Source organism: Vanellus vanellus, assembly GCF_965231255.1.
Source record: "Vanellus vanellus genome assembly, chromosome: 1".
Lineage (NCBI taxonomy): Eukaryota > Metazoa > Chordata > Aves > Charadriiformes > Charadriidae > Vanellus > Vanellus vanellus.
Genome location: NC_138905.1, coordinates 210743519 through 210771478, shown reverse-complemented (window position 1 = coordinate 210771478; position 27960 = coordinate 210743519). Strand labels below are relative to the sequence as shown.

Here is a 27960-nt window from a genome sequence, read left to right as displayed (position 1 = left end):
GAGCCCCGCCGAGCCGTGCCGGCCCCGCCATGGCCATCGCGCACATCGCCACCGAGTACGTCTTCTCCGACTTCTTGCTGAAGGAGCCGCCGGAGACGCGCTACAAGGGGCTGCGGCTGGAGCTGGCGCTGGACAAGATCGTCACCTGCATCGCCGTGGGGCTGCCGCTGCTCCTCATCTCTCTCGCCTTCGCCCAGGAGGTCTCCATCGGTAACCGGCCTCCCCGACAGCCCCCCCTCCCCCCCTCCATCCCGGCGCCTCCCGCGGCGGACAAAGGGCTCGGCGGGGCGGGGGGCGGCGGAGCGGTGCGGAGCTCCGCGGTAGGGGAGTGGGGGAGCTCCGCGGTAGAGGAGTGGGGGAGCTCCGTGGGGGCTCGCCTGCCAGCTACCGCGAGGGGTTTCCACTCGGGGGTGGGGGAAGAGGCGCCTTTGGGCCGTGGGGAGTGCGGAAGAGGGAGAGCAGCTCGCCGGGAGAGCATCCCTCGCAGCAGGCGGTGCCTCCCCGCAACCTTACCCAGGTGTGCCGGACGTCCCGGGTGGCCTTTCCCGCTTTCCCCCGTGCCCTCCTCCTCCCTGGAGCATTCCCTAACCGCTGTCATTCTCTAACACCTCCTGAGCAAGAGCCCTGTCAGCTCAGCTGCTGTATCTCCTCCCGTGGGTGGGATGCGAGGGGGGCGATGCAGCCGCGCCGCTCTTTGTTTCCCGGCGCTGCTCAGCCCCGAGCGTGAGCTGTGCCTCGAGAGCTGCCCGTGGGCCGCGGCTCCTGGTGTTTTGGGGTGTTTTGGGGTGTTTTGCTGTGAGATCTCGCCGTCGTTCAGCAGCTGGCAGGGATGGGTGCCGAGGAAAAGGGGTCTCGGACCTCTGCGTTGGGACTCAGTTGTGCGCTGAGGTTGGTCAGTCGCTCCTGGGATGTGAGGCGGGATGGGCAGTGGAAGCGCTCTCCAAAGCTTTCCCCCGCTCTGCTGCGCTTCTGCAACTGTTCCACCTCAACTTCTGGTGCAACTCGGTAGATGAAGCTATGCTTTGCCTGAGAAAGACCAGGTTTCCTCATTATTTTGCTATATTTTTTTCCCATCCCCAAGTTACAGAAGTGCTTGTGCATCAGCCTCGTAGCCAGCCCTTTTCAGAGTCTGAAATGACTTAAATCCAAATTACAAGGACTGGTAACCTGGGGGCTCGCTTATAAAATCTGTTGCTTGTAAGAACTGTGCTGTGTTTAAATGGCACTATATGAATGAAGATTTCAAAGGTGAATCTGCAGTGCTGTCCATTGTGAGACAGAGGTGAATCACAGGATTTCTTCCACACTTTGAGAAATGCGGAGGGAATGCTGGATGGAAGGGATGCCATCCAGAGAGACCTGGACAGGTTGGAGAGGTGGGCATGTGCCAACCTTACGAAGTTCAACAAGGCCAAGTGCAAAGTCCTGCATGTGGGTCGGGGCAATCCCAAGCACAAATACAGGCTGGGCGGAGAATGAATTGAGAGCAGCCCTGAGGAGAAGGACTTGGGGGATTTGGTTGATGAGAAGCTCAACATGAGCCAGCAATGTGCGATCGCAGCCCAGAAGGCCAACCACATCCTGGGCTGCATCAGAAGTGTGGCCAGCAGGACAAAGGAGGTGATTCTGCCCTTCTACTCCACTCTCGTGAGACCCCACCTGGAGTACTGCATCCAGCTCTGGAGTCCCCAACATAAGAAGGACATGGACCTGCTGGAGTGGGTCCAGAGGAGGGCTTCTCCTGTAAGGACAGGCTGAGAGAGTCCAGGCTGTTCAGCCTGGAGAAGAGAAGGCTCCAGAGAGACCTTGTAGCAGCCTTTCAGTACTTAAAGGGGGCCTACGGAAAAGTGGAGAGGGACTCTTTATCAGGGAGTATAGTGATAGGATGAGGGGTAACAGTTTTAAACTGAAAGAGGGGAGATTTAGATTAGATATGAAGAAGAAATTCTTTACTCTGAGGGTGGTGAGGCACTGGAACAAGTTGCCCAGAGAAGCTGTGGATACCCCATCCCTGGCAGTGTTCAATGCCAGGTTGGATGGGGCTTTGGGCAACCTGGTCTAGTGGGAGGTGTCCCTGCCCATGGCAGGGGGGTTGGAACTAGATGATCTTCAAGGTCCCTTCCAACCTAAACCATTCTATGATTCTATGAAGTAGTTTGATTTACTGCAGGTACCTGTTTATTGGCATTCAGTGTTGTATACCTGGGATACATCATCTATAGGTTTGAGTCAAGTGAATGTCAAGAGAGTGGAAGCTGGAATGGGACTGTGAATTTGTGGTGAATCTGTGCAAAACCATCATGAATAGCATTAATCAGATACCAGCCTCCCTAAGAGATAAGATGCCGCAGACTGCTGTATTTACATTTAGCTCCACACCTATTACAATAGATGTGGTTTTGACCTAAAGCACTGTGGCCTTCAATAGCCACGCAGAGGAGTCCAGGACAACCAGGCTGGGAACGCCAAGACCAGATCCGAGCCCTGTGGCAGCTCTGGTCAGTCAGAGACTGGATGGATACAGCAGTATTTCTGTAATCTAACCCGCTGCTTTTAGCTTTAGGGCTGCTACTGATACGTGCACGTTTCTTCCTCTTAAAGCAGTGAAAAAGAGGGCTTGCATTTCCGTATACTGGCTCGTGTATGGGCCCCTTCGTTCTTCCTTCAGCTTCTCCTCCTCCTCTAAAAGTGCTGGATCCAGTTTGAAACAGTGCTTGGGTATCAAGGTCTCTTTTATAAGCTGTACAGAAGTATTTCTTTCATTTTCCTTCCTTATGTAAAGCTCCAACATGCAATTGAATTGCAGAGTTTGGTAGTGTGCCTTTCTTTTGGATGAGTGAAGTTCTCATCTTTGCTAATCAAACATTTGGGCCTCAGTGCGTGCTATTTATAACACATTTCACTATTAAATTACTTCACATTGAATCTGTGACTGCAGTAGATTCATAAAGCAGGAATCAAAATGCGTGTTACATCTTGCACGTGCTTTATTTTGCTTATAATCCCGAGAACCTGTCAGAAGAAAACATGAGGTCTAAAACTGAGCTCTTCTATTTGAAAAATAAACATGAAAATAAGTATGAGCAATACGCCAGGCCCCCGGCATGAGTGAAACTACACCACGTGGTTTCCATACAGAAAGTGATACTGCATCAGCCACGCTGCTGTTACGGCTGTTGCCTGTTTCCCGCACAGTCCTTGCGGCTTTGCAGGCTGGCTGCTCACGGGAGGTCCCGAAGCTGTTTCCATGAAGGCTTTTGGGGGGACAGAGAGGGCCTTGGGGGCTGGATATGCCTGGTTCTGTGAGCACTTGTGCTCAGGCAGCGATAAAATAGAAAGCAAGGATAGGTTTCAAACACCTCCTGCTGTAATTGTGCTTTGGAAAAGCTCAGGAGTATAAACCGAGAGAAAATGGTAGGGTCCGTTTTAGGACTGAGGAAGAACAACTCAGAATCAGAAGTGGTTGTGAAAGCGGTATGTGAGTCAGAGCATGGAAATATCTCTGCCTCCAGGTACAAAAATTGAACACCCTTTCCAAAAATGAATGCTCAGCTCTTATTTCTGTTGGGATAATTGCTCTTCCCACCTAAAATTCTCTTGGCACCTCGAGCTGTCACCTTCCCTTCCCGCTCTGCTTTGCTGTTTTGTTGCAGTGCAGTGTCAGATAACTGCAAATTTCCTCCTACACGCAGCTGCTGTTAATTGTACCAAATGATTCAAATGTTCACGAAGGCTGCAGAGGTTTTCTGAAGCTGCCAAGTAACATTTAGTTTTGATAGAAGTTTTGGGAAATAAAGGAGAGTCCAGTTGAGTATCACAGAGGATTTCTCTGCCAGACGCAGGGAAAACCCAGCTGCCACGCTCAGCCAGGGAGCACTGCCAGAACTCCCGGGGTTAGTTGCACCGTGCTTCAACATCCTTCAGGGGCAGGAGGAGAACTGATCTAAGTTTGTTCCTGGTTATATTTTAGAAACCCACGGTCAGCTGCAGGTCTGTGATGATTTTAGGCTGGTTCTGGTAGTGGTCAGCTGTGATTGAACTGTTCTCTGCCAGCCCTGGGAAGCTTTGCTGCTTGAAATCCTGCACCTGTTGTCTCTTTAGAGTCGGACTTTGTTTTATACAATTTTATATAATTTGGTGTCATTTTATATAATTTTATGCTGGGAACTTGAAAATGGAAATAACAATAGGACTGTAAGGATTGTGTTGTGTATGTTTGTATTTCTTACGTTATGGCCTCATTTTCTTATATGATTTAGCAGTTCTTAGGGTAAATATGCTACAGGTGGTCAGGTAGTTCAGTAACAGAAACTATCTAAATATGGCTAAATCACCCATCCCTCTTAAAAAAAAGGGGGGGGGGGGGGGGAAGATCGGGGCACCCTCAGCAATGTATGAGCCACAGAATCAGTAGAAGTTTATCATCTGTGTCATTTTTCCATGACAGTGTTTTTAATAAGAGTAGCTTTGAGCCAGGACTGAGATGCCAGTTTTTAAACTCCCTGTGTATATATTATGAGATACGTTTTCTTATTGTAAACAACATAGCTGAAAACACAGTTATTTATTACCAAGACACTGCTTGTCGCAGGATACTGCAGCCCTAAGCAGGTACAGTCAGCTGAGCAGAGAGGAAATTGAAAGAAGCTGCTGAATTTTGGCGGAGGCTTGTTTCCAAGTAAGTTCTGGGAAGAATATCAGCGGCTGGCTTGGGTTGCAGCCGAAAGAAAAACAGATGTGAGAGCTGTTCACTCGGCATCAAATATTTGCGCCTTTTCCCGTAGGAAGGCAGTTGGGAATTGCTCATACGTGCTTAAGCCCAGCGGTTGCTTGTCTCCAAATGATGTTGTTTGACCTTCTGTATACAGCAACTTTTGGGCACCGTGAGGGTGGGCAGCGTGTGCTGGCCGCCTTCACTGCGGCTTCGCGTGGGAAGTGATGGCTGGGAAGGGAGACGAGGAGGGCGGGAGAGAGCTGGAGAGGGGAGAAGAAGGGAGTCTCGTGGTGGCCACCAGCAGTCCTTACTACAAGTTCAGTTTGGGCGTTGGTTGTGCATGGCTCATACATTGCTGGTATGAATTAATCCTCTTGTTTTAGCATCTCTGTTTATTTTGTAATATAACAAAGCACCTTGGAAACCCTCCCAGGACCCAGAAACTGTTATACGTTAAGTAAGTCACCTAAGAAACTTGAGTATAATCAGCATGAAGGCCTGGGTAGTGCTACCGACTTGTCAGTTGTGGCAGAATGGTGGGTTAGGAAGTGCCTGGGCATGGACATGAATGACCATGACAGACCACAGCATCTGCATGAATCTGTCAAAATGAAGATTTGCTGGGCTAAAAAAGTCTTATTTCCCTCTGACGCATCTTGCCTCCTTGCTGGAGGGTGCTCAAAGGTTGGGAAGGGGAGTCTTGCCCTATGCTCTACACACCATGGGGTTAATGTCCCCATTGACCACTTTGGGCTTTCCCAGTGGTGAGAATCCTTGCTTCCCCTGCTCAATTTCCACCTAATTTCTGGGAGGGTTTTTTCCCCCAATTTGGTTTAGTTCGCACCCTCCCAGTTGGCTGCCTGTGGGATTTGAGGTGCTTTGGGCAGCAGAGAACACAGGGTGAAGGGTGTTAGCGGGGAACTCTGGGTGCTGCATCCCAGCAGCTTCTGTGGGTGCCACGGGGGCAGCAGTACCCACCTGCAGCATCCCTTATTGTACATCCACCTGGGCTCGTTTCTCTCTATACACGTTAATCACGTTTCTCTATCAATCATGAGAATCAGATACATAGAAGGGGGGGGGGGGGGGAACTGCAAGACTAGTTCACAACAAATACACGAAAAAAAAATAGTCTTAACTCTTGAATTAGGCTCCTTTCCTCTCCTGCTACCCCCGTCGCCAGCCCTCCCGGCTGATGTCCCTCACCCTTCGCGTTCGCAAATTGCTGGGGAGGCTTTTGGGAAATAATCCTATCTTGTGACTTCCGTAAGGGCTGGGGGCTAAAGTTAAGTTGAGTGTAATTAGGCCAAAGACTATTACTATGGCAGCTGCTGGCTGAGAGCTTGAAAAACATCTGCAAGGGCTGCCGAAGCAGGCTGTATGCTAAGAGTTGACATCTGCGCATCTTGCATTTAGCTCAGCCGGGTGCTCTGAAACCCAGGGCATTGATGACAGGATGGAGTCAACAAGCGTGTGAGTAGCGTCAATCTGGAGCAGCCAAACTGTGAACTTCAAAGCATCTTTCATTAGAGGTGCAGACCCCAGCGAACAGCAGCGTACGCTGTGCTGTTCTTTGGCATATAGGGGGTGCTCAGTAAATAGCAGAAGGTACCAGCATCAGGAACGGGCCTCTCTGGGGAGCCAGGACAAACTTGTAAAAACATTTACTTTAATGTCAAGTCTAAATTGTCTTTGGGTGGACATCTTCATCTGTTGGTGAGGACTTTTTTTTTTTTTTTTTCTGTTTGCCTTCTACAGAGCCAAGTTTTCATTTCGTACAAAAATGACGTTAAGCTGTTTTGGTGCCAGAATTAATTTAAAAAGCATCATTGTTCTCTGGTATTGCCTGAGATTTAGGGTACCACTAATGTTGGCAGTGGAGCCAGATGTTAATCGCTGCTGTTTTGAGATGTATCTCCTTCTTCAGGTGAAGGGAAACTCTTTATTTTCCTTAAATCTCACTGATGCTAATTTCATTCACAATTTTTTTCCCCTGAATCAGAAAAGTTACTGCTCTGAAGGCAATGCTTGATAAGCACCCACAGCTCTTTTCCCACTGCATGATTTTGAGACTTCTCTGTGGGATAACTGGCAGCCCCATGGACAGGGGAAGATACTTGCTGGCTCCTTTGACCCACTCCACTTAAACCTTGCATCACCTGAGCTTTACATTCTGTGCTACTGTATTGCCAAAGTAAACCTCAGGGAGCAGGTTCTTTTCTCCAGTGCATCCATTTGTGTCTCTCCATACTTCCTTAAACATAGAATTTATTCTGTTTCACCCAACCTCCCACTTTGGTCCGTGAGAAGCATCTATAGATCTAATAAAATCATTCCTTCTGGTCTGCTCTTAATGCATGTGTGTACATCCACACATACAATTGCTTCTTCCTTGGTGTGCACTGGGACATCCTTTTTCATATTTTAAAATCTTTTTTAATGTTGGGGTGGAGGACGTGCATTGGACGGTGCCTGGCAGTCTGTACATTGTGTATGTGTGCCTTGATTTTCTTGTTTGTGGGGTTTTCTTTAGTGGCTGCTAACACGGATAATTCTTGCTTGATAAAATCAGGTGTTTGGGTATCGTGGCTAGTTCATTTTGCCTTGTGGAAAATTATAGTAGTAATTAATGGCTAGGTTTTCATCCAAGCTTATGCAAATCTTTTTCCAGTGGTTGCAGTGTATTAGAAACCAAATAATTACTTACTGAAGGTTTAATCCTGTCAGCAACAACGACCTGATCCTGCTTCAGGAAAAATAATTCCACATATGATTAACATTGATTCTTGGAAGTACTCTCTGATGGTTGTAGTTTCCTAATTAGATGTTTGAGTCAGAAGAGGGGTGTTGAGCCACTGGGGAGGAAACCAGTCCAGCCTGCTGGGTTTATGCTGTCTCCGGTAAGGGATGCAGCCAGAGGATGCTGAACCCTCTGCTCGTCCCACCTTCCACCCCAGCAGAGCAGTGGGATGCTGAACAGGGACTCTCCCTCAGACCTGAGATTTTCCTTGGGATTCTGGGAGTTTCTTTTTGTGGGTAGGTTTCTTATTTTGTAAAGCATCTACAGGGGCATTAGGGTGGGCATTGCAAAAGCGACTTGTGTCCTGCTCATTTGGCATCGAGAGCAAAATTTCCACCTCTGTTTGGGCAGAAGGAGCCAGGGTATGCCCACTGCTTCCATCTTCACTCTGAGAAGTCCCAGTTGGGATTGGGGCATCTCCTTTTAGACACCTGATGGCAGATCCTTCCTGAATGAGCTTGCAAGACTTAGGCAAAGCGTATGAAAAGGTGTTACTGGGGCACAGGGTCTCACCGGTTTTTGCAGTGCTGTATAGGAGCCGGAGAGGAGCCAGTTGCCGAAGCAAAGGATTCTCCCGGTACAGACGAGGAGGAGATAGCTGGGGGCTTGTTGGCAGAGCAGACATGAAGACGTGCCGCGTGTGGGTGGGGTGACAGCTGGTCCTTGCTGCTGGCTGGCTGCGGTGACTCGGGCTTGTACTCTGCACTCTGCTGCATGCCTGCAAGCCATTCCTGCCATCAGCGACCAGCTCCGTCTGATAACCTCAGCACACTTGTAAAAGTGGCATTTTATCATAGGTGGCTGCACACCTGTTGCTGCCATAAGTTTCCGCAGCTCTTTGGGCTGGTCTGTCTGCAGGGCAACCGTAGTAAGTGGCATTGTTTTATCGTCATTTGTTTGCAAAAGCGTAAGGCAAATCCCCATCACTCCCTCTCCAAAGCTGGTTTAGTACCAGGGAATGACTAAAAAAAAAGCACGTTGCCAAGTGTAAGATAACTTGGCCGAAGACTGTTGTGGCAACTGCTTAATGAATGCAGTCATTTATTATTCCTCATCCTTCTCTCTGTGTGTTTTATCTCCCTGTTGTTGTTCTGGGCTTGGCTGCTGCTTGTCTTTTCCCCCTTCTATTACTTGTGGGAGCAAAGGACAGGGAATGGCTTCATGTCACCAAGCCAGGAGGCTGTTCCTGTGATAGCAGGGGACCATTAGCCTTTAATGAACAGGCCCTGGGCATGCGTGCCTGCACAGTGCTGTTCTGAAAGGCATTTGGCCCTTTGCCTAATTTCTCCGCTAATAAAAACTACAGATTTTCTTTTTCACTTCCTCCAGAATAGCCCAACAGAAAGTACATTCTCTGTATAGGTTTATTGCTGTCCCTCCTTTGGAGGAGAGAAAGAACAAAAAAAAGATGGAAAATTGTGACTCTTTTCAGATGCATTTAATAATCTTTGTTCTGTGTAGATTATGCACACAAACATCCTCTCCATTTAAGTCTTAACATTACCATGATTAGTGCAAAGTTGTAATTTACATTAACAAGTGTTTACAACCAGGACTGCAATAAGTTAATTAAAAACCAGTGCAAGAACCGGAGTGTCCCCAGCTTCTGCTTGATGTTGAGCTCTATCTGCTTGGCTCCCAAGTCGCCTTGCCAAAGGTTTCCAGCGTCCCTGCTGACACCCCGGGGGTCAGACGAGCGAGGGTCGCTGCTCTGCTGCACCACTGCCATTGCTGTAGCCGTTCCGGTATGAAGTTGTGCACATAACTCTTTGGAGTTCCGGCTGCCTTTTTCATCGCTAATTTTGGAGAAGGAGGCTGGCTGCCTTTTTCCTCACCAATTTAAACACCACCACTTTCCGTGGTTTCCCGCCCGTTAACGAGAATGAACACATGGAATGTGTTTCTTGTTGCAGATACACAGACATGAATAGGACAAAGCATCTTTCTGAACACTCCTATTGCTCACCCTTTGAAAGGGTCACTTGTTTGCTGCTTCACGCTGGGCACAGCCAGCAGCAGGAGGTTCGTTAAGTGATGAGAGCAGAACATAAATGGTCCCTGTCCAGCCAAGCACAGACACTCCAATTGCCTGCTCCTTTCTTTTGTATTGTTTGTTTTTTTTTTTTCTGCAGTGTATTATTTCTTGAGCTTCCACAGCTATTGGACATTCTCCAGAAAGCAGAAACTCACGAAGCTTTGGAAGAGTGCAAGTGCTTGTCTGGTGCCAACTTTGCTAAATCACATGAGCTCTGGTCTGATAAACAGTAATTTGTTTTCCATAAGGGAGGCTTGTGACAGGTCAAACCATGTCCTTATGATCCTACGGCCTTAGAAATAATTATAATAGTGACTCATAAGGAAAGGCTTTTATTCATAATGCTTCTTGACTATGCTATGTTGTAAAAAGGCTGTACAAGTTACAAGGCAAATACGGTTGGCTTCTGTTACAAAAGAAGTTTGTATTCTCTAAAAGCTCGACCAGCAGAAAGTCACAACGAATGATACAATCTTAAACAAAATACCTTTCCCTATAAACCACAGCAATGCCATTAGCACTAACTTTGATGAATACATTAAGGGAAAAAATGTAGAACTATTTCCCCCACTTGGTCTTTTGATATTGGTGTTGTGTTGGAAGAAGCGTTGGAGGTTGCTCTTGGAAGAGGGATATTCGTGGAAGAGCCGTCTCCGTGTTGTGTAATCGTTTGGGGAAATGGTTTTCCTGTTTCAACTTTTATGAAAGTCTGCTGGAAACGTGTGGGGTTTTTTTGCTTTCACTATCAAAGCTTCGGAAAGAAAATCAAAACCCCTCATGTTGTTTTACTAGCTCTCATCCGAGGAGCCACTGATACTTCATGTCCAATCACCGCTCTTCCTCATTGAGGGATGCTGCGGGGAGACTCAGCTGGTGCCTGTAGCTGGTGAGAGCAGAATTTGACCCTAAGGCTGAGGCTGGCTAAATAGCTGCTCTTGCTGTCAGTTAGTGCCCTGATCTTAATTTGAAGCTCCCAAGCAGCTGGAGAGGTGCTGGGAGTGAGCGGGGATGATGCCTGATTCTGGGCACAGCGCATCACTGCGCTGGTGAGGAGGGGTCTGGCACCCTTTGGAGATGTCTGGAGGCCACGATTGCTCTGCCAGAAGTTACAGGAGGAAATCCCTGTTTTCACAAGTGTAATGTGAACCCCTCAAAAGTCACGCTCAGTCTCAGAGGCAGAAGAAGTGGCAGCACCCTGGGGCAAACATGCCCTTGCATCACTGCAAGGACTGCTGGGCTGACGGAATGGTGTTTTCTATAAATGTGTAAGCTGTAGGTTGTGTGTTTGGGAAATACAACAGCATGATAGAATGTGATGGTAGCTGTCTCCTCAGGAAACCAGCCTTATCTGATCACACTTCATGGTGGTTCCCCTTTGGCCAACCTGAGTCAAGTGCAAGTGAGAGAGACAGGTCTTGGAGCTTATGTTCCCCCAAAACCTTATGAAAATAGGCCTAAAAGACAGGTGCTTCTAATATGCTGTCTCAACCTTTAGGAGACATCAGAGACTCCCTCTGGGAGGTTAACCCTTTGGATGCAGTGGGAACTCAGTGACTCTTCTCCCTGTAGAGCTGCTGTGTTTTGTTCGATCACTTAACCTAATAACTTTGGATACCACAAAATCCTGAGTGTGAGCTTTTCTTCCTAAACTTGATTTCTTTTTTTCAATCTTCCGAGGATGTGATAACTTTTGCTTTGTTTTCCCAGGCGCTCAGATAAGCTGTTTTGCACCCAGCTCCTTTTCCTGGCGACAAGCTGCGTACGTGGACTCCTACTGCTGGGCAGCTGTGCAGCAGAAGCAACCATCCCACAACAACTCAGAAAACATTCCCCTGTGGCTGCATAAAGTATGTACAGATCTCCTTCTCCTGGAAAAAAATTGTCCCCACGTAGAAGCCTGTCTTTGCCTCACTTTGCTTGTTCCTCTGCCCTGGTATAGTCCTTGGCTTTGACTTAACTCTATTTTTAGAGAGAATGCTTTCTTTCCTTTACTTCCAAAGAAGGTAGTACTACAGAAGGTATTTTCTGCTTTTAAATAAAGGGTCTGTCATGCTATAATAACAAATATCACCGGTTATCTGACACAAGGGTAATGCTAATGTTGCTATGTTGCCCTGGAGCTGAGTGCCTCACCTGGCTTTAGCCAGGAACTATTTTAAAATCAGGATACAAGACACAACCACTGCCCTAGTGCTTGTATCAAAAGCTTACTTTAGGAAAACAGGATAGTAAAAGCATTTCGTATTTTTATTGCATTACACTCGGCCAGTTTTGCACGCAGAGGAACTTGTGGCAGATGGGTGTTTTGGGAGAGATGAGTTTAACCCCGTCTTCAGTGTCCTCTTCTGAGCTTCCGCAGGCTGTTCCCTGGCAAACCATGAGCTAACTTTCACTGCGCTGGATAAAGCAGTGTCATCCTGGATGCCCAGTAAGAGACTGATTTTATGGATTAAAAATGCAGTAGGTACTGAGATACTTGAGCTGGCTCAAAGCAGTTAGCCGAGCTTCAGCAGGAGTTGCAAACTGAGGAAATGCCGTGGCGATGCCTGGAGTGACTCAACTCGAGAGGCAGCGTTGCCCTGCTCGGGCGGTCCTGATGCCAAACTAAGAAATGCTGTTGGCGCTCTGCAAATTTGGGGTGTTGTGTGCTGTCTTCCCCAGCCCTTTTATTACTCGCCCCAGCAAATAACATCCCCCCGGCACCTGGGAGCGGTGGAGAACCTGCTGTTAGAGGGAGCTCATGTCTGGGACCTGCAGCACCTGTATTTCTGGGTTTTGCTGGTGTATCCCGTACCTCAGCTTTTATTGTCCAGTGAGCTGGTGGTATCTTCGCTGAAAGACTATTCAGGGTTGCCTCTGATTCGTTTGCTGACTCAAATCAGTAATTGTAAGGATTTACTACTGCCTTCTCCAGTTAGCTCCACTCCTAACCTTGCCCCAACGGTCTTGCGTTTCATGAATATCAAAGCCAGACTTGTTGGTTTCTAGTCTGAACTCTTCCTTGCTTAGTTAGTGCTCCACTTCACTTCAGCCAGACCTTCTACAGGTGCCAGTCAAAGCTGCTGGGACATCTCACAATGCAGGTGGCTTGCCTGGGTGGAAACTCCACCTGCAAACCTGGATATGTTGCTGCCCCATTCTCTTGAGGGAATGAGTTCTTATGCAATTTCTTTATGTTGAATTTTATGCCATAGTCAGCTGCTGATAGCTATGAGTCTTCTAGTTTGGCAGCCATGACTAATAGCTTAAGTGGTCATACTTTTATGATGCAACCCGTGTTAATTTGCTGACCGGTGCTGTGTCAGGAATCGATGCAGGGCCCTCCTTCCCACAGTTTCTCCATGATCGCTTAATGGTATGTTTCTTTGTAAATACCCTTCAGACTGGCTGCAAGAGTTATATCTGCAGGAAGACAGGGCTTGGGTTGTCTCCTGGTGCAGGCTGTACGCTGCAAGGTACGTACGGCCTCATTGCTCTGCAGATTTTGGCTAGATAACCATTTTTAACATGGGCAGAGCAGAGCCTTTGTGGGAGCACAGTGATGTTAAAGAGACAAGGGAGCCTTCCTGAGCTCGGGTGAGGGGAGGCTTGACTCCGTGGGTCACATGGGATGCACATAGAAGGACAGCTGGGACCATTAGGCGCGTTTTTTCTTAAGACAACACTTAAAGGTTTTTTTTTCTGCTTTCTGGGCAGCAGTGCATTCATTTGCAAGGCACCTTAAATTCTTTCTAATGCTCTGACTCACTTAGCAACTCGCTGTATTGGCATGCTTGAAGGCTCCTAAAAAATGCTTAAGGAGGCATTAGATTACAGGTTTGGGGTATTGAAGTTGTAGGCCCCAATTTCTGATTGAAATGGATGGATTTCCTTATGGCACGCTCCCTGTGCTCTGTCAGAAGTGCTGTCAAAGATTTGAATCGCAGAATCACAGAATGGTCAGGGTTGGAAGGGACCTCTGGAGATCATCTAGTCCAAACCCCCACCTCACTGTGGTGTGAGAAGGGACAGGTTGCTCTGCAGCATGTAGGGATCATGCTGTTGGGAGGCTTTTCCTTCCCCTCTAGGAATATAATGAATCAGAGCTAAATGTGAGGCGTTAGGGAAAGGGGGGGTCATTTCATTTTCTAAGCAAGTCATTTCTCCCCATTCTCACCCTCATACCCACATCTTCAGAAGCACCAAGACCTGTGTGTGTGTCCGGGTGGCCTGGCCAGGCTCACTCCTGTAGGACACGGAGCTCGAGGGTTGCTGGCTACTGACTCCTCATTACGTCTTTTGGGTTCCTTTTCGGTGACAGCAATGAACTAGACTTTGGACAGGTGTTTAATAATCTTTAAGACTTAACAATTTTTATTTTTTCCCTCAAAATCTTGCCTGCTTCTGCTTCCATAGACCTTAGGCAAGGCCTGCTGGTTTTTTCGCTCCTTTGCAGTGTCTTTATAGATACAGACTGTCCTCCTGTTGGGGTGAAGGAAAAGCAGTGGTACAGGTGGTGTGATCTTGTGACCGTCCTCCTGTCATCACACCACAGGTGTGACAGCTTTACCAGAGCACAGCTCTCTGGCTCTGGGTAGTGTGTTATAGAATCACAGAATCACAGAATGACAGGGGTTGGAAGGGACCTCTGGAGATCATCTAGTCCAACCCCCCTGCCGGCGCAGGATCACCTACAGCAGGTTGCACAGGACAGCGTCCAGGTGGGTTTGGAATGTCTCCAGAGTCAGAGACTCCACCACCTCTCTGGGCAGCCTGTGCCAGTGCTCTGCCACCCTCAAAGTAAAGAAGTTCCTCCTCATGTTAAGATGGAACTTCCTATGTTCAAGTTTGTGTCCATTACCTCTTGTCCTGTCACTGGGCACCACTGAAAAAAAGACTGTTCCCATCCCCCTGGCACCCTCCCTCTAAGTAAGTTTGCATCCTAGGACTGTGCTCATCATGGTATAGAGTGGAAGTAGGACCGTGTAGCTCTTTGGTGAAGAAGCCAACTTGCAGCAACTTGCCCAGCTTTTGTTCTGGGCATCTGATTGATCTAAAGGATTATCAAAATGAGGTTGCATTACGGAATAAGTGAAACCTTCCCATTTCCCTCCTATTTCAGAATACAAGTTTGCGCTAGGATTTTGATTTTTCAATCAGTGAAATGTATGTTTCAATTTTGGGGAATCCCCAAACCTTGGGCACCTTTACTTGCTGTCCTTTCTGCTCTGGGACATCTCTCCCAACACTTGAATTTATCAGTCTGGAAACTTGTTTTGGAGCAGAGGGGAGGAGCGTACTGCAACTTTCTATGTTCCCTGTCTCTCTAGTGGTCTGTGCACTCCCTGAGGGTGCCCCGGGCCTCTCTCCATGCAGAACAGCATTTTTGAAATTTGCAGTGATCCTGGAATAACTTCACACTGGATAACTATTGGCAGAAAGCAAAATGAGTTGTGTACTCAAATGCACAATTTAAGAAACAAACTCTCTGCAGATAGATAAATGGCAATAAGAGACTATGGCATGTCCTGCGTATATTCTTAGTTTAACGCTAAGATTTCCTCCTCTTTGTCAGTGAAAAAGCTGACAAAATGCTTATATGGTTGGGACCTCTGACAAGACTCATCTTCAGGTTTGTCATTGGTGAAATAGTGTGATTGGGCTTTGCTCTTCTGTTGTTTCTGTTTTCTTCTGGGCTTTTCCATTCAGACTTAATTCCTTCAGGAGGTTTCTTGTATCTGTCTGAAGTGTCAGAACAGAGGTATTGGTTTCTAAAGGTGAGTGGGAAAGAGAGACAGACCGTGCTGGTATGGGATGGAAGAGTCCTATATTTGCTCCTTTTGTGCAGATAGTTTGCTTCTTGTCTGTAAAGATGAGTGCCCCACCTGACAACTTGTTTTGATAAAACTTAGCTTGATCCTTAACTGGAATAGAAGCAAGCTTTTGGGCATTGTGAGCGGGCAGTCCTTGCAGTCCAGTGGAGGAGGAGACTACATTGTGAAGCTTTTTTAATCCATAGTGCCCAGAGAAATTTACACAAACACATCCGGGAGAACAGTGAACATCATCTTATTGGCTCTTGATGGCCAGCAGACATGATGGCAACCAAGCAAGATGAGGGGCAGCTGGACATCGATTGATGACCTCTTCCTAGCACTGAAATCTGGATTGCTAGGATGGAGGTGCCTATGATCAAGGGACATCTAAGGTTTTTTGAATTACTCTATTTTCTAGTCTGCTACTAATTGGGGAGGGTCAAAGAGGAAGATAAAGGTGAGCAAAGTTGAGGTAAAGGGAGTAAGTAGATGGTTCTTCAGAAGAAGGGCATCTGTACCAGTGTGAACTGCAGGCAAACATTTAATCTACACATTGGTACTTACATGACTGACAGCAGAAAGAGGAGGTCTTCACATGTGGCATAGCCAGGAGAGGTCAGTCGTCTCCTCAGATCTCTGTACTTTTACAGGGCAAGTGCTGCAGGACCTGCTCAAAGCATAGAGTGGGTCTGAAGTCTTTGTATGCATAAAGTGAAACTTAGCTTGTTGAAAATAGAATCATAGAATCATAGAATCAGTGAGGTTGGAAGGGACCTTTAAGATCATCAAGTCCAACCATTAACCTACCCTGATAAAAACACCACCACTCCTAAACCATGTCCCTAAGCACCTCATCTACCCTTTTCTTAAACACCTCCAGGGATGGTGAATCCACCACCTCTCTGGGCAGCTTATTCCAATGTTTAATAACCCTTTCAGTGAAAAAATGCTTCCTAATATCCAATCTAAACCTGCCCTGACATAACTTGAACCCATTTCCTCTTGTCCTATCACTTGTCGCCAGGGAGAAGAGGTCAGCTCCCATCTCTCTAAAACCTCCTTTCAGGTAGTTGTAGAGGGTGATAAGGTCTCCCCTCAGCCTCCTCTTCTCCAGGCTAAACAACCCCAGATCCCTCAGTCGTTCCTCAATATACTCACTTTTTGTAATAGAAGTACGACTTACTGTAGACCTGTGGGTTGTTCTTTGAATTGCTTGTCTGTAAATACTCAAAAAAACCTCCTGAGGTTCTTCATTATGTTGTTGCTATGATTATAATCAGGGTCGTTACCTGGTTCTCGTTACTCCCTGTTAGTACAGCTTCCTAGTCGACTGAGGACTCCTCGTGTTTCACCTATAAAGCTGCACCCAGAGGCATTAGGGGCTGTCAGAGCAAGGAAACCTGACCGCGGCTGCGGTCATAAAGCGTTCTTTGAGAGTGTAACGTTAGCGCTACTTCAGTCACTTTAGTCTTACTAACTGAAGCTGAAAAAATACAGTTTTTAAGCTGTATCAAACCAGAAAATAAATAACAGGTGGGGTAAAAAAGGCCATGTATGGTTTGAGATTCACTTTCAGGTCTGGAGGCAGGATAGTATCTCACCCGGAATGATGAGTCATTTATAGCTCACGTTTCTGCCCTGAACACCGGTGAAACATCTCCCATTGACTCAGACAGGAACAGGATCGTATCCAGAGGAAGCTTAATACCTTTGCTTCTGGAAACACGTCATTGCTGTCATTAGCCTGTTTGGGGGCTGGTGCCTTTGCTTAGGCTCTTCCCAGTGGTAAACAGGAATTTGGAACTGAAGAAGCAGACATGTCACCATACTCTTATTTTTTACTGAGGAACATTTTCATCTCAAGTGAGTGAGACACTTCAGTGCTTCCTTCTTTGTTGAGTGCTGGATGCCAATGCCAATGAATTTTCTCAAGGCTGTAATTCAGACCTGTGCAGCTTAACAGCTTTGTGCTATTATATTTAAAGTTAGCGTTTTACCACTATTAGGTATGGTAGAAGTCTGAATGCTTGCACTCACTTTAATAGCGTTTGCCCAGAGGAAGTAAGGACTGAAGATGCAGTAACATTAGAAAACTGTTGTTTTCTAAATGTCGCTAAAGACATTCTCGTCTTCTGCCAGCCATCTTTATCCAGACCTTGGCAAGTCTTCTGTAGATTACGTCCTTGAAAATGCCTTTTGGGTCACACCACCCTTTGCAGCTATATTTTGTTTGGATGTTAAAAACATATTTGAGCTTATGAAGAAGTTTTTTAAATGCCCTTTTAACTTATTTGCTGTGTATTTACTGTATCTTAGCACAATTGAAGCTGGGGGATGTTACATAATAGTCTATTTTGTGGTTTAGTCTGATTTTTCCTTTCACCTTCAGGAGAGGGGGATGCTAAAGCACCTTTAAAAGACAGTTTCATGATTCCAGTGTCTTATGCGCTTATGCAAACCGATTACTCAAACACTTCTTCTTCTATACCCACATATACATTCTGGTTGAACAGTTAGCTGGTTTCTAACAAATTAACTTAAACGGACTGATGTCTTCAAAGCTTATTTCACTGGCCTCCCAATAAATGGTGAAAAAAAATCATATCATGAGAATATCAGAAATTCATTTTGATATTTGTAGTGCTAAAACCATCTGTGTATTTATCAGTGAAAAGCTGTGCATATGCATTGAGAACTGAAATGTAGTGAAGATGGTTCATGCCATTCTGAGTATTTATCTGAATGTAGATGTTCACAAATTCTGGTAAGACAGAGGTTTGTGCAGGTAATCTTCATGGGAGGAGCAAATTCAGGCACTTGAATAAATGATCATGACTTCAAAAGAGTTCGGTGTGTTAAATAGATAGATTTCTAGAGTTTGGACTGCATGCATGCAGGTTATTTTTCTTCTCCATTCGTAGTAGCCAGTATTGGTTTAAAATTGCTCAACCTGCTTATGGTCAGTGACGTAAGAAAACAGCACACATCTATGAAGGGTAAGCATTTTGATGTGCATAAATTATTTGCTTTGATGATAATCTTTGTAGCTGCTTTTGCAAGTGTAGAACACAAGACTGAAAAAGCTGTGTTGTGCTGAGATATGGGGGGGTCAGGGCTCTGCATTGTAGCACTCCTGGACACCCTGTTTCCTAAGCTCTCGCTGTCCAGAAGGGTCATGTTTTCTGTATGGCGGGGCTTGGTGGAGTGTTGTGCCACAGGCTACCAAACAGCTGCTGTTACATCTGGTCCTCTTTTCACCTTTGACCGCCCTGTGGGATGTGTTACTCGTGGAGTACCACCGTGAGATACAGAGAGACACTAAACCTGCAGTTCCCATTTCAGTTTCTTGTTGCAGAGCGATGATGTTGAGCACACGCATCTTTAACCTGGAGGGAGGAATCCTTCTCTGCACAGTCTCCTGTTCAGATAAGACTTGGATTTCAGGGCCTCATCCATACCGGTTAACACAGGCTTCAGCCGTTTCTGGTGTTGATTTGTCAGACATACCCTGCCCAGGTATCAGGGGCTCTTGGCTTTCGGGAGGAGTAAGGGTATAGCCTGTGATGTGTGCAGTGCTGAAAGGTCTGTCAAGCAAAATGAGCTGCAGCAGTACCGAACGAGGGGCAGCTGACCCAGTGCTCTCCTTCCTTGGGAGCTTGCTGTCCCACACAGTGTGCCGTCAGAGTAAGGGACAAGCCAGGCAGGTGAACCTGCTTCCATCACCTTCAGCTTTCAGCAGCTCAGCAACACTTAGCAGAAAACATATAGGGGACTCTAGTTTGAGTCCCTGGTGCATGCACTGCTAGTTTTGTCTGTCTCACGCTGAATATCAATCACACGGCATTGATGCCTAGTGCCTTCCAGAAATTTGGATTAGCCTAACTGAATCTCTGCTACTCTGTTTTCGAGTGGCAAACTCGATGGGCCTTTGTCTGTCCTTTTCTCCTTGCAGCTGGGTAGAAATGAAATCTCAGGGCATCCAAGTGGAAGCACGGTGATGTAGCCCTCGATGCGCTTTCACTAATAAAGTTCAGAAAGGTGCATTTTGTACCATAGGATTTTGTATCTATTCTAATTGTATTCTATTCTAATTCTATTGTGTTCAGTTTTGGGCCCCTCACTACAAGAAGGACATTGAGGTGTTGGAGCGTGTCCAGAGAAGGGCTACAAAGCTGGTGAGGAGTCTGGAGGACAAATCTTATAATGAGCGGCTGAGGGAACTGGGGTTGTTCAGCCTGGAGAAGAGGAGGCTGAGGGGAGACCTTATCACCCTCTACAACTACCTGAAAGGAGGTTGTAGAGAGGTGGGGGCTGACCTCTTCTCCCTGGTGACAAGTGATAGGGTGAGAATAAATGGGTTCAAGTTATGTCAGACAAGGTTTAGATTAGATATTAGGAATTTTTTTTTCACTGAAAGGGTTTTTAAACATAGGAATAGGCTGCCCAGGGAGGTGGTGGATTCTCCATCCCTGGAGGTGTTTAAGAATAGGGTAGACGTGGTACTTAGGGACATGGTTTAGAAGTGGTTTTGTCAGGGTATGTTAATGGTTGGACTTGATGCTCTTAAAGGTCCCTTCCAACCTCAGCAATTCTATGATTCTAATGTATTTGTTCTGATCTGCTTTCAGAGGACCTTTCTTCAGTTATGCAGTCTCAAACCATCTTAAATTCAACGTTGTGAACTTGGTGTTGAAAAGGAACTTGGTAACCAGACAGCAAAGGAAAAACTGAGTTTTACTGTTAGGGCAATATCTTTCTCTGGCATATATTTGACTATATGGTTCTTGAGATCCACGACACTTCCCATTTAACCTAAAAACTACTAACTATCCAAGCCTGAAGTAGCATTTCCTCCTTGTGTATTCGGTGCCTTGGAAGTAAATACATAAACCGTAAAAGAAAGGCGTATGGCACATGCTCATCCATGTACGAATACCACAGAGTCCTCTTCTTAAAACGGGAAGTCATTATGTGTGACTGTAAAATGTGGTCAGATGAGCTGGGTAATCCGAGTCTGTTGCTGTGAAACCTAGGATTCGTGCCAGATGACTTTGCATTTTCACTTCTGCCTGTTGGTTCAAGGCCTTACATTTTAATGATTCAAAACAATTTGCTAGTTATCTAAGCCTACCGTTAACAAAATAGAACAAGCGCATCTTTCATTTTTAAAAAAGCCAGAATCCGAGAAGGATGGAGTCGTGCATCAAGTGCTGTGGAAGGGCTGACAAATACCGGCTTTTGTTTCCAGACAAAAAGAGCTGGACTAATGGTCACGCTGCTGCTCTGGTTTTGAGACCATTCAGAAAAGAGCTGCACAGTGTTTTCCCATGCTGCCATAAGCTACAGCTTTGGGAGTGATAAGAGCCTGGCGAGGGGAAGCCCAGTAAATGCATGGCAAATGTGCCTTTGTCCCACTGGTGTGGCGCTTCTAGATGAAGAGGCGGTGAAGGAGTCAGGGAGGGGAGGAGGTGCAAGGGAAGATGACAGAGGCTGGTCTTCATAGGACAACAGTGTGTAATGAGGCAGGGGAGATGGGTGGGATTGGTGGAAGTCTGGGGCAGAACGACAGGGCTGATGCCAATGTGCTACACAAGTGCAGAACGTGCCCACGGAGTCTTTCTAGGTATAAAGGAAGAGACAGGGACTGGGACAATGGAGGTTTGGGGCTGTGAGTTCAGTGTGTCAACTATTTTGCCTCTTGCCGCATGTCGTGTAGGCCTCAGGGTAAAGAGATCTCAAGGATTAATTGGATACTGCTGGTGGCGTTTCCAGTTTTGAGAGTCAGACAGGGAATTCATAAATCCTCTGATGCCTGTAAAATTTCAAATGAGTGAGTAGTAAAGCCAAGTGGTATAAACCGATGTAAGAAGCTTTGGCCACTCCTTACTAAATCAGATGTTTCTTTGTTGTTTCTTTCCCTGCCTGGCACCAGTGGAAGGATGCTAAGAGGTGGATGATACAGGAGTACGTGAAGTCGAACAGGCTTTGCAGCAGTCTTACACAAGCTGGCATTTGGCCTGCGGAAAAGGTGTTGCAGCAGCTTAGAGGATCTTAGATAAGTTTAAGCTCTGTTCCTAGATAGATAATTTCTATTTCTACATAATACAGAATTCAGAGGACTGAAAGAGCCTGGCCGTGAAACCATAAAGCTTTGGGTAGACCAAGGCATCCAGGACTTTGACCTAAGAGACGCAGTGGCATTGTCCACAGAGATTAATATGAAAGGCGGATTCTTGAGCCAAGAATCTTGAGAGATTCTTAGGTTTGAGTTGACGCAATGTCTACAAAAACACATTGGACACACCAGAGCTTTACATCTCAACTGGAAAAGATAGATCTGGAAAAAAAAACCCAGGTGATCTGAGATTATCTGCTGAGTAGAAAGAGGAAAGAGGGGCGGTAGTGAGGGCAGAGCTCTGCACGGTTTCTACGGGCTGCTGGGGGTAGGGGAAAGATCATGTCAAGGGGGCAGCAAGTAGAGCTGGGAGATGACAGCCACTAAGGACATGTTTTTGAGAGAATGAGCTCGTGCAGTTTGGTTGAAAGCAGTTAGCAGTCTAAAGAGGAGAGCAGCACCCACACCCAAGGGCTGTCTTGGCTGCTGGCGTAGGTAGGAAGGAAGAAATGGCTGAGGGTGATTGTAGACAACCCATTGGTGAGCGTGGTTTAGTGGTGCAGAAGATAGTATGGATTCAGTGGGAGTACTGGGCAGATTAGCAGTCTCCAGCAATTCCAGGAGATCAGAAGGAATCCCCCGGATCCCTCTGGCCTGTGGGGTCAGTCCCCTGCAGTGGAGAAGGATCAGGCCACAGCTATGAGATAGCAGTAGGGGTTTGATGCTGGTTCCTGGCTGGTGAGGAAGAGCTGGCCCTAATGAGATGCACGGTATAGTTGCAGTCAACCCTGCTTTGGTAACTAGGTTTCTGAAACAATCTTGTTACTGGTTAGCCCATACCTGCAGGATTTCTATTTCAGTTTTAAAAGTGAGCCTTTCTTGGAGTTTTCTTTCTTTCTTTTCTTCTTAGAGTCTGAAGTAGCAATTTTGGCCAAGTTTAATTACGTGGCTACTGAGCAGAAACAGAAGTATGAATTGATAAGAAGGGTCGCAAGGGAAAGCTTACCTTTAAATACAGCATTCTCTGTTTTCTGTGGCTGTTGAGTGCTTTTCCTGGCTTTGTCTTACTCTGTCACCAATTTCTGATGTGACTCCTGTGTAGAGAATGCGCACATCCAGAATGACCGTTTGTAATATGGTCTCCAGTTGCTGATGCAGTTCCTTTAAGAAGTCGGGTTTTATTTATGTGCTATTATGTCGTATGTAGTCCTAGTATTAATAATAACATAGTTTTTTGCTTTAATGGTAGCTGATATTTAAAGCAGCTTTCCTGGATAAAATGTTCAACAGCATCAAATTATTTATTTTGTGCATACAAAACTGCGATCTCTCTTGATTAATGCAAACACAAGTTAACATGTTAATATTAGGTCCAGATTCTCATCCTGTTAAATATCTACAAATGTAAGTGGAGCTGTTCCATTTGCACTGATTAATGCCTTTCAGTCCAAGTTTCCTCTAAAATTCTCCATTGGCTTTTCCAATGAAAGTGTGTGTGTTTGTGGCTGGAACATTTAAGATGCCTTAAATCTGTTTCAAATTTGTTCACCACAATTAATTTAGAATTCCTTAGGAACTGATCACAGAATCACAGAATGGTCAGGGTTGGAAGGGACCTCTGGAGACCATCATCTGATGCTGGGTTTGAGTTAGGTGTGCTTACTATCAAAAGTTGAATGTAATGAATTGGAGGTTAGCCAAATTTGCAGTACATTTTGTTAACTAACTGCTCGTCTAACTAGATCTTACATCATGTCTCTGTAAGGGTAATGTTATGTATGAAAGTACACCTTGAATATAATGCCACAGTGGATAGAAGATGCCTTCTTTCCAGCAGCTGGAGGGGATTAGAGATTAAATCTCATGGTGAAAAACTCCTACTCGTTGATGAGTAGAAGAAAGATGGAAAGACTTCAAGCTGTTGTGTTTTTTACCTGCTTCAGCCCTTTCCCTAAGCAATGGGGACTGTGTAAGGACTGACTTCTCAGCCCGGCATGAACACCAGACCGTTCCGATGCCATGTGTTGGTTTCCATTTAGGAGTTATCTAAAAATATTTACAGTCCCTGTATGTCAGGCACTCTGCACAGACCTGTGTCTTTGCAGGCAGATGCAGCGCTATAAATGGTCTATTCATTAACCTCCTGACAGCTAATGGAGAGCAGGAGAGATTTTGCCGGTGTTTGGAGCATTTTAGTTGCTATGAACAGTGGTGACACATTTGGGAGGGAGAGTTATATGGCACTATCCTCTTCTTCCAGTCAGCCTCTCTGATAGCTGCTTTCGTTGCCTTTTTCGTTGCCTCCAGGTTACTGGAGCTGCCTGAAAAGAGATTTTGCTTCCCTGCATGTCCCTGATAACCATGAAAGTGGGTTTTAGTAAAAGCGTTTAAGTAAAATTTTAGAGAATTTAATAGGCTTATAGGGAATTTATTAGACTTATAGGGGATGATGGTGACTGGCTGACATTTTATATACAGGTATAGCCTAATCTGAATTTTTTCTCCCTTCAGTTCTTCCCGTACATCCTTCTGCTCGTCGCTATCCTGCTGTACCTACCATGTTTGTTCTGGCGCTTCACTGCAGCACCTCACCTTTCTTCAGACCTGAAATTTATCATGGAAGAACTTGACAAAGCCTATAACAGGGCAATCAAAGCCGCTAACAGCATCCGCAGCGGAGACCCCAGGGACCCTACTGACTTGGTTCCAGCTGTTAATGAGAACTTCACACAGAGGTAAGATGCTGGGGCTTGGCTTTCTTTGCTCTTTTCTTTAAGCTCTTACCAGATGTGACACCCGCACTCTCTTAGAAATTTGTTGCAAAGGTTTGAATGGTGACCTAACACACTTTTAAATTTGGGTTAAAAAAGAGAAGACATCTGAAATCATTGCTGTGGGCACTTGGAGCTGGAACTTACAACTTTATTTTTTCAAAGAAAACAATTGGTGAGCTCTTCAGATTATTAATTACCTGAGATATCCTGGTTTCTTTAGTTGTAGAAGGTGTTAATTAGTTTTACCCATCAAAGCATGAGAAAACTGGGATGGCTGCAGTCTTCAGATCTCAATGTCATTGACAGTCACTTGCATGCTGTGGGCAAAGTCTGTTACTTCTCATCTCCTGTCCTTTCAGATCTAGGTCTGCAAAGCTTCTTTTTAAAGAAAAAATTAAAAAAACCAAACCAAAACCAAACACCAAAAGCAAAACCCCTCTCTCTGATCGAACTGCTGCACTGTTCTAACCAGATCCAGTTTCTGCTTCATTCTAGGTCAGGGCACACATTTCTCTCTGCGTGTGGAGGTACCAGCAATGTAATGGGGACTGCGGTCTGTTCTTTAAAATGTGGAGTTAGGTCTTGACAAGTAAAAAGCTTTCCAGTGTGCTATTATCAAAGAAGTGCTTGGGAAGTCTGCTTTTCCTCATGGGTTTGCTTACTATACCTGTTTTGTCTTGGAAAAGAACAAAAATATTTTTTGCCGTGAGGGCAATACTTTTTTTCCATTTTCCAATGTTTGAGCTCTTTTGTCTCTTAAGTGTTTTTTCTGTAGTAGAGTGTCAATATTCTTCATTTGTCTGCTATTCTGTTGTTTTTCTATTGACTTCAATAAAACTACCTTTGATTTACCCCAGTAAGAGCAAATCCAATTTTATGTCTATTTTAGAGTACTAGGTTTCTGTAAAATTCGAGGTAGGTGAATGCTGCAGCATCTGATCTGTGTGATTTGGTGTTTTTCTTTTCTCTCTCTTTCAGTTTGTGGGAGATATCTGAAAGCCACTTTAAATACCCAATTGTGGAGCAATACCTGAAGACGAAGAAGAATTCCAAATGCCTAATAATTAAATACATTATTTGCCGTTTACTCACGCTCATAATTATTTTCATTGCATGCCTCTACCTGGGCTACTACATTAGCCTCTCCTCTTTGAGTGATGAGTTTCTCTGCACTATCAAAACTGGGATCTTAAAGAATGACACAACTGTTCCAGAAGTGGTTCAGTGCAAGCTTATTGCTGTTGGTGTCTTCAAGGTACTCAGCTATATTAACCTGCTAGTCTATCTTCTAGTGATGCCGCTGGTAGTGTATGCCATGTTTGTTCCGTGGAGGTGGAATTCAGGTATTCTCAAAGTGTATGAAATCCTGCCAACTTTCGACGTTCTGAAACTCAAGTCAAAGTGTTTTGATGACTTAAGCCTTTACCTCCTCTTTCTTGAGGAAAACGTGAGTGAACTTAAATCATTTAAATGCCTCAAAGTGCTGGAGAACATTGCAGTTTCTGAGAAGTTTGATGTCATGCAACTTTTGGTAAACCTTGGTACTATTAAGACAGATACCGTGGATGGGAAGCCAGGGACAGCTGTGTTGGAGAAGCCTGAAGAAACAACTACAGAAGAGCTGGAAAAAGATGCAACAGAGCTACAAGGTAAGGTGACCTGCTCTTTCTTTAAAAAGAAAAATCAAAGAAAGAAACACCACAAAACCACCACATCCAAACCTGCTGGTATAGAGAGATAAGGAATCCATTAAACCAAAAAATCATTCATGCAAAACAAAGCAGGTTTCATCTACAAGTGTAGTCCTACCAAAAACATTTTCATGTATTCTACAAGAAAATGGACCTGCTTAGACCTTGCTGTGTTATCTGCAGTATAACTGCTACAACTTCACGTGTGTGCCAGAAGGTTGTGGTGTTGCGGGTCAGTGGCACAGGCTAGACGCTGAAGCATCTCTTAAGTTGGTGGTTCTTGCTGACATCTCTGCTCTAAGAGAGCTTCAGCTGTCTGAACTTGAACTCCTTAAGACCACCTGCATGGTAGAAGAGCACTAGGTTGGTCTGCAGTAGGTTGCACTTTAAGAAGCTCCAGTAAGAAAGCCGGTGGGTTTGGGACGTGTGTTTTTCAGAGATTAGCTCAAAGGAGTAGTAACTGCTGCTTCTGCTTTTCATTCAGGCTCTGGCAGAAATCTTATATGAATGTAAAAATAAGTCTGATGCTCAGAAATGCCACTGGCGGAGGAACAGAAAATGACAAAAGAAGGGAAGTGGGAACGGGGCCGGTGAACACGCTCCTTTTCCTTCTTACTCAGAGAGAAAGGAAGACTGACTGTAAAGTGATTTTTGCCAAAATGGTCTTGAGTCGATCTGAATTGGTGCAGCTGTTCTCTCAATATTCCCACCAGTTCCCAGACATGATCGGCTCTGAGCAATCACTGTTATATATAAGCTGTAGTCTTCGTGATAAAAAATGTGGCATATCTTAAACGTGATTCCAATTCCCTCCTCAAGTGCAGAATTAGAGAAGAGAAGCCAAATATCCAGGGAGAGGCATAAAGGGATGGAAAAGCTTTCTTCTCATTTGATGCGAGCATGGCCACTGTCATAGCTGTCCCTGCAGAAGCAGCAGGACACCAGTGCCCACATCTCCTGAATGAAGGAGCTGAGACTCTGTGGGCTGCCTCTTCACAAAGTCCTTCACCCATGGAAGTGAAGACGCTTTAAAACATTTAGCAGCTGACCTGAGTAGGCAAGCACAGTGCTGAGGGCAAGTTAAAGAGCTGTTTCAAAGGCACGAAAACATTAAATCTACTCTCTCTTCAGGAAGCTGTGCCCTGTGCTTAATAAAAAAAAAAAATAATAAAAAAAAAAAAGGCAATGGCATCCCGAGGGTAACTGTTCCTCTGTACAAGCAGTTGTGGTAGGCTGAGGTTTGGATGAGAAGTCAATTTATACAACAGGGGATTTCAGAACAAACAAGCAGGATTGTTTTCAAACTAGAAGAAGCACTTTCTGGCAGCCAGCTCTAGTACAACAGTTTGGAGTAATTCTGACAGAAAATAGTTTTCGTCTTAAATGTGTCCCTTTTTGAAATTACAGGTGGGTGGGTTTTGGTAGGAGAATTTAAGAGCCCAAGGCGGGGATCTCTGCTCAAGGAGCTGAAAAAGCTAATAGAAAATCTGACTCATTTTTATCTGAAAACAGAACTTTTGAGACTGTTTTCATCTCACAAAAACACTTGAAAGACTTGTTCTCCTCCACAGTGGAACAAACTCATGCTTGAAGCTCTGTTAAAATGCATGGCAGAAAGAAGCTGCCGTTTCGTGACCAGCTCCAGTTGGTGCAACCCTCTCCTTCTGCCTGGGTGCAGCTGCAAACTTCACCACTCATCAGCAAAACTTTGCCCGTGGTTCATCATCTTTTCTTCTGTCACTAGTGACATCAGCATGTTTTAATTAGTAGCCCTGTTAACAAACCAGTGGTGGATGCTGACTGTGGACCGTGAGGGCGGGAGAGGCTGCAGGGCACCCTGGTGCCACATCCGCTGCAGCTCTGTCGTGGTGGCAGTTCCTTCGTAAATGAGAATGCGTGGTGTGGTTTGATGGCCCTTTCACTCCTAAAAGTTTACTTTCTCTTTAGTTTTGACAGACCGTGATGCAAGTGGCAACGTGAGTCCGAGAGAAGATAAAAAACTTCGCCAAAGACTGATAGATTCTTCGTGCTGATGC

At 45.6% G+C, this 27960-nt stretch overlaps 1 protein-coding gene across 1 annotated transcript; it reads left to right on the top strand.

Moving 5' to 3' along the window:
- Positions 1–29: 29 nt before the first annotated feature.
- On the top strand, positions 30–27957 carry PANX1 (pannexin 1; the record flags this gene model as incomplete). The annotated part of the gene is made up of 5 exons (XM_082491096.1): positions 30–210; positions 11257–11396; positions 23971–24194; positions 25212–25882; positions 27872–27957. The coding sequence occupies 5 exons, from the start codon at positions 30–32 to the stop codon at positions 27955–27957; spliced, it is 1302 nt and encodes a 433-aa protein (XP_082347222.1).
- Positions 27958–27960: the final 3 nt, after the last annotated feature.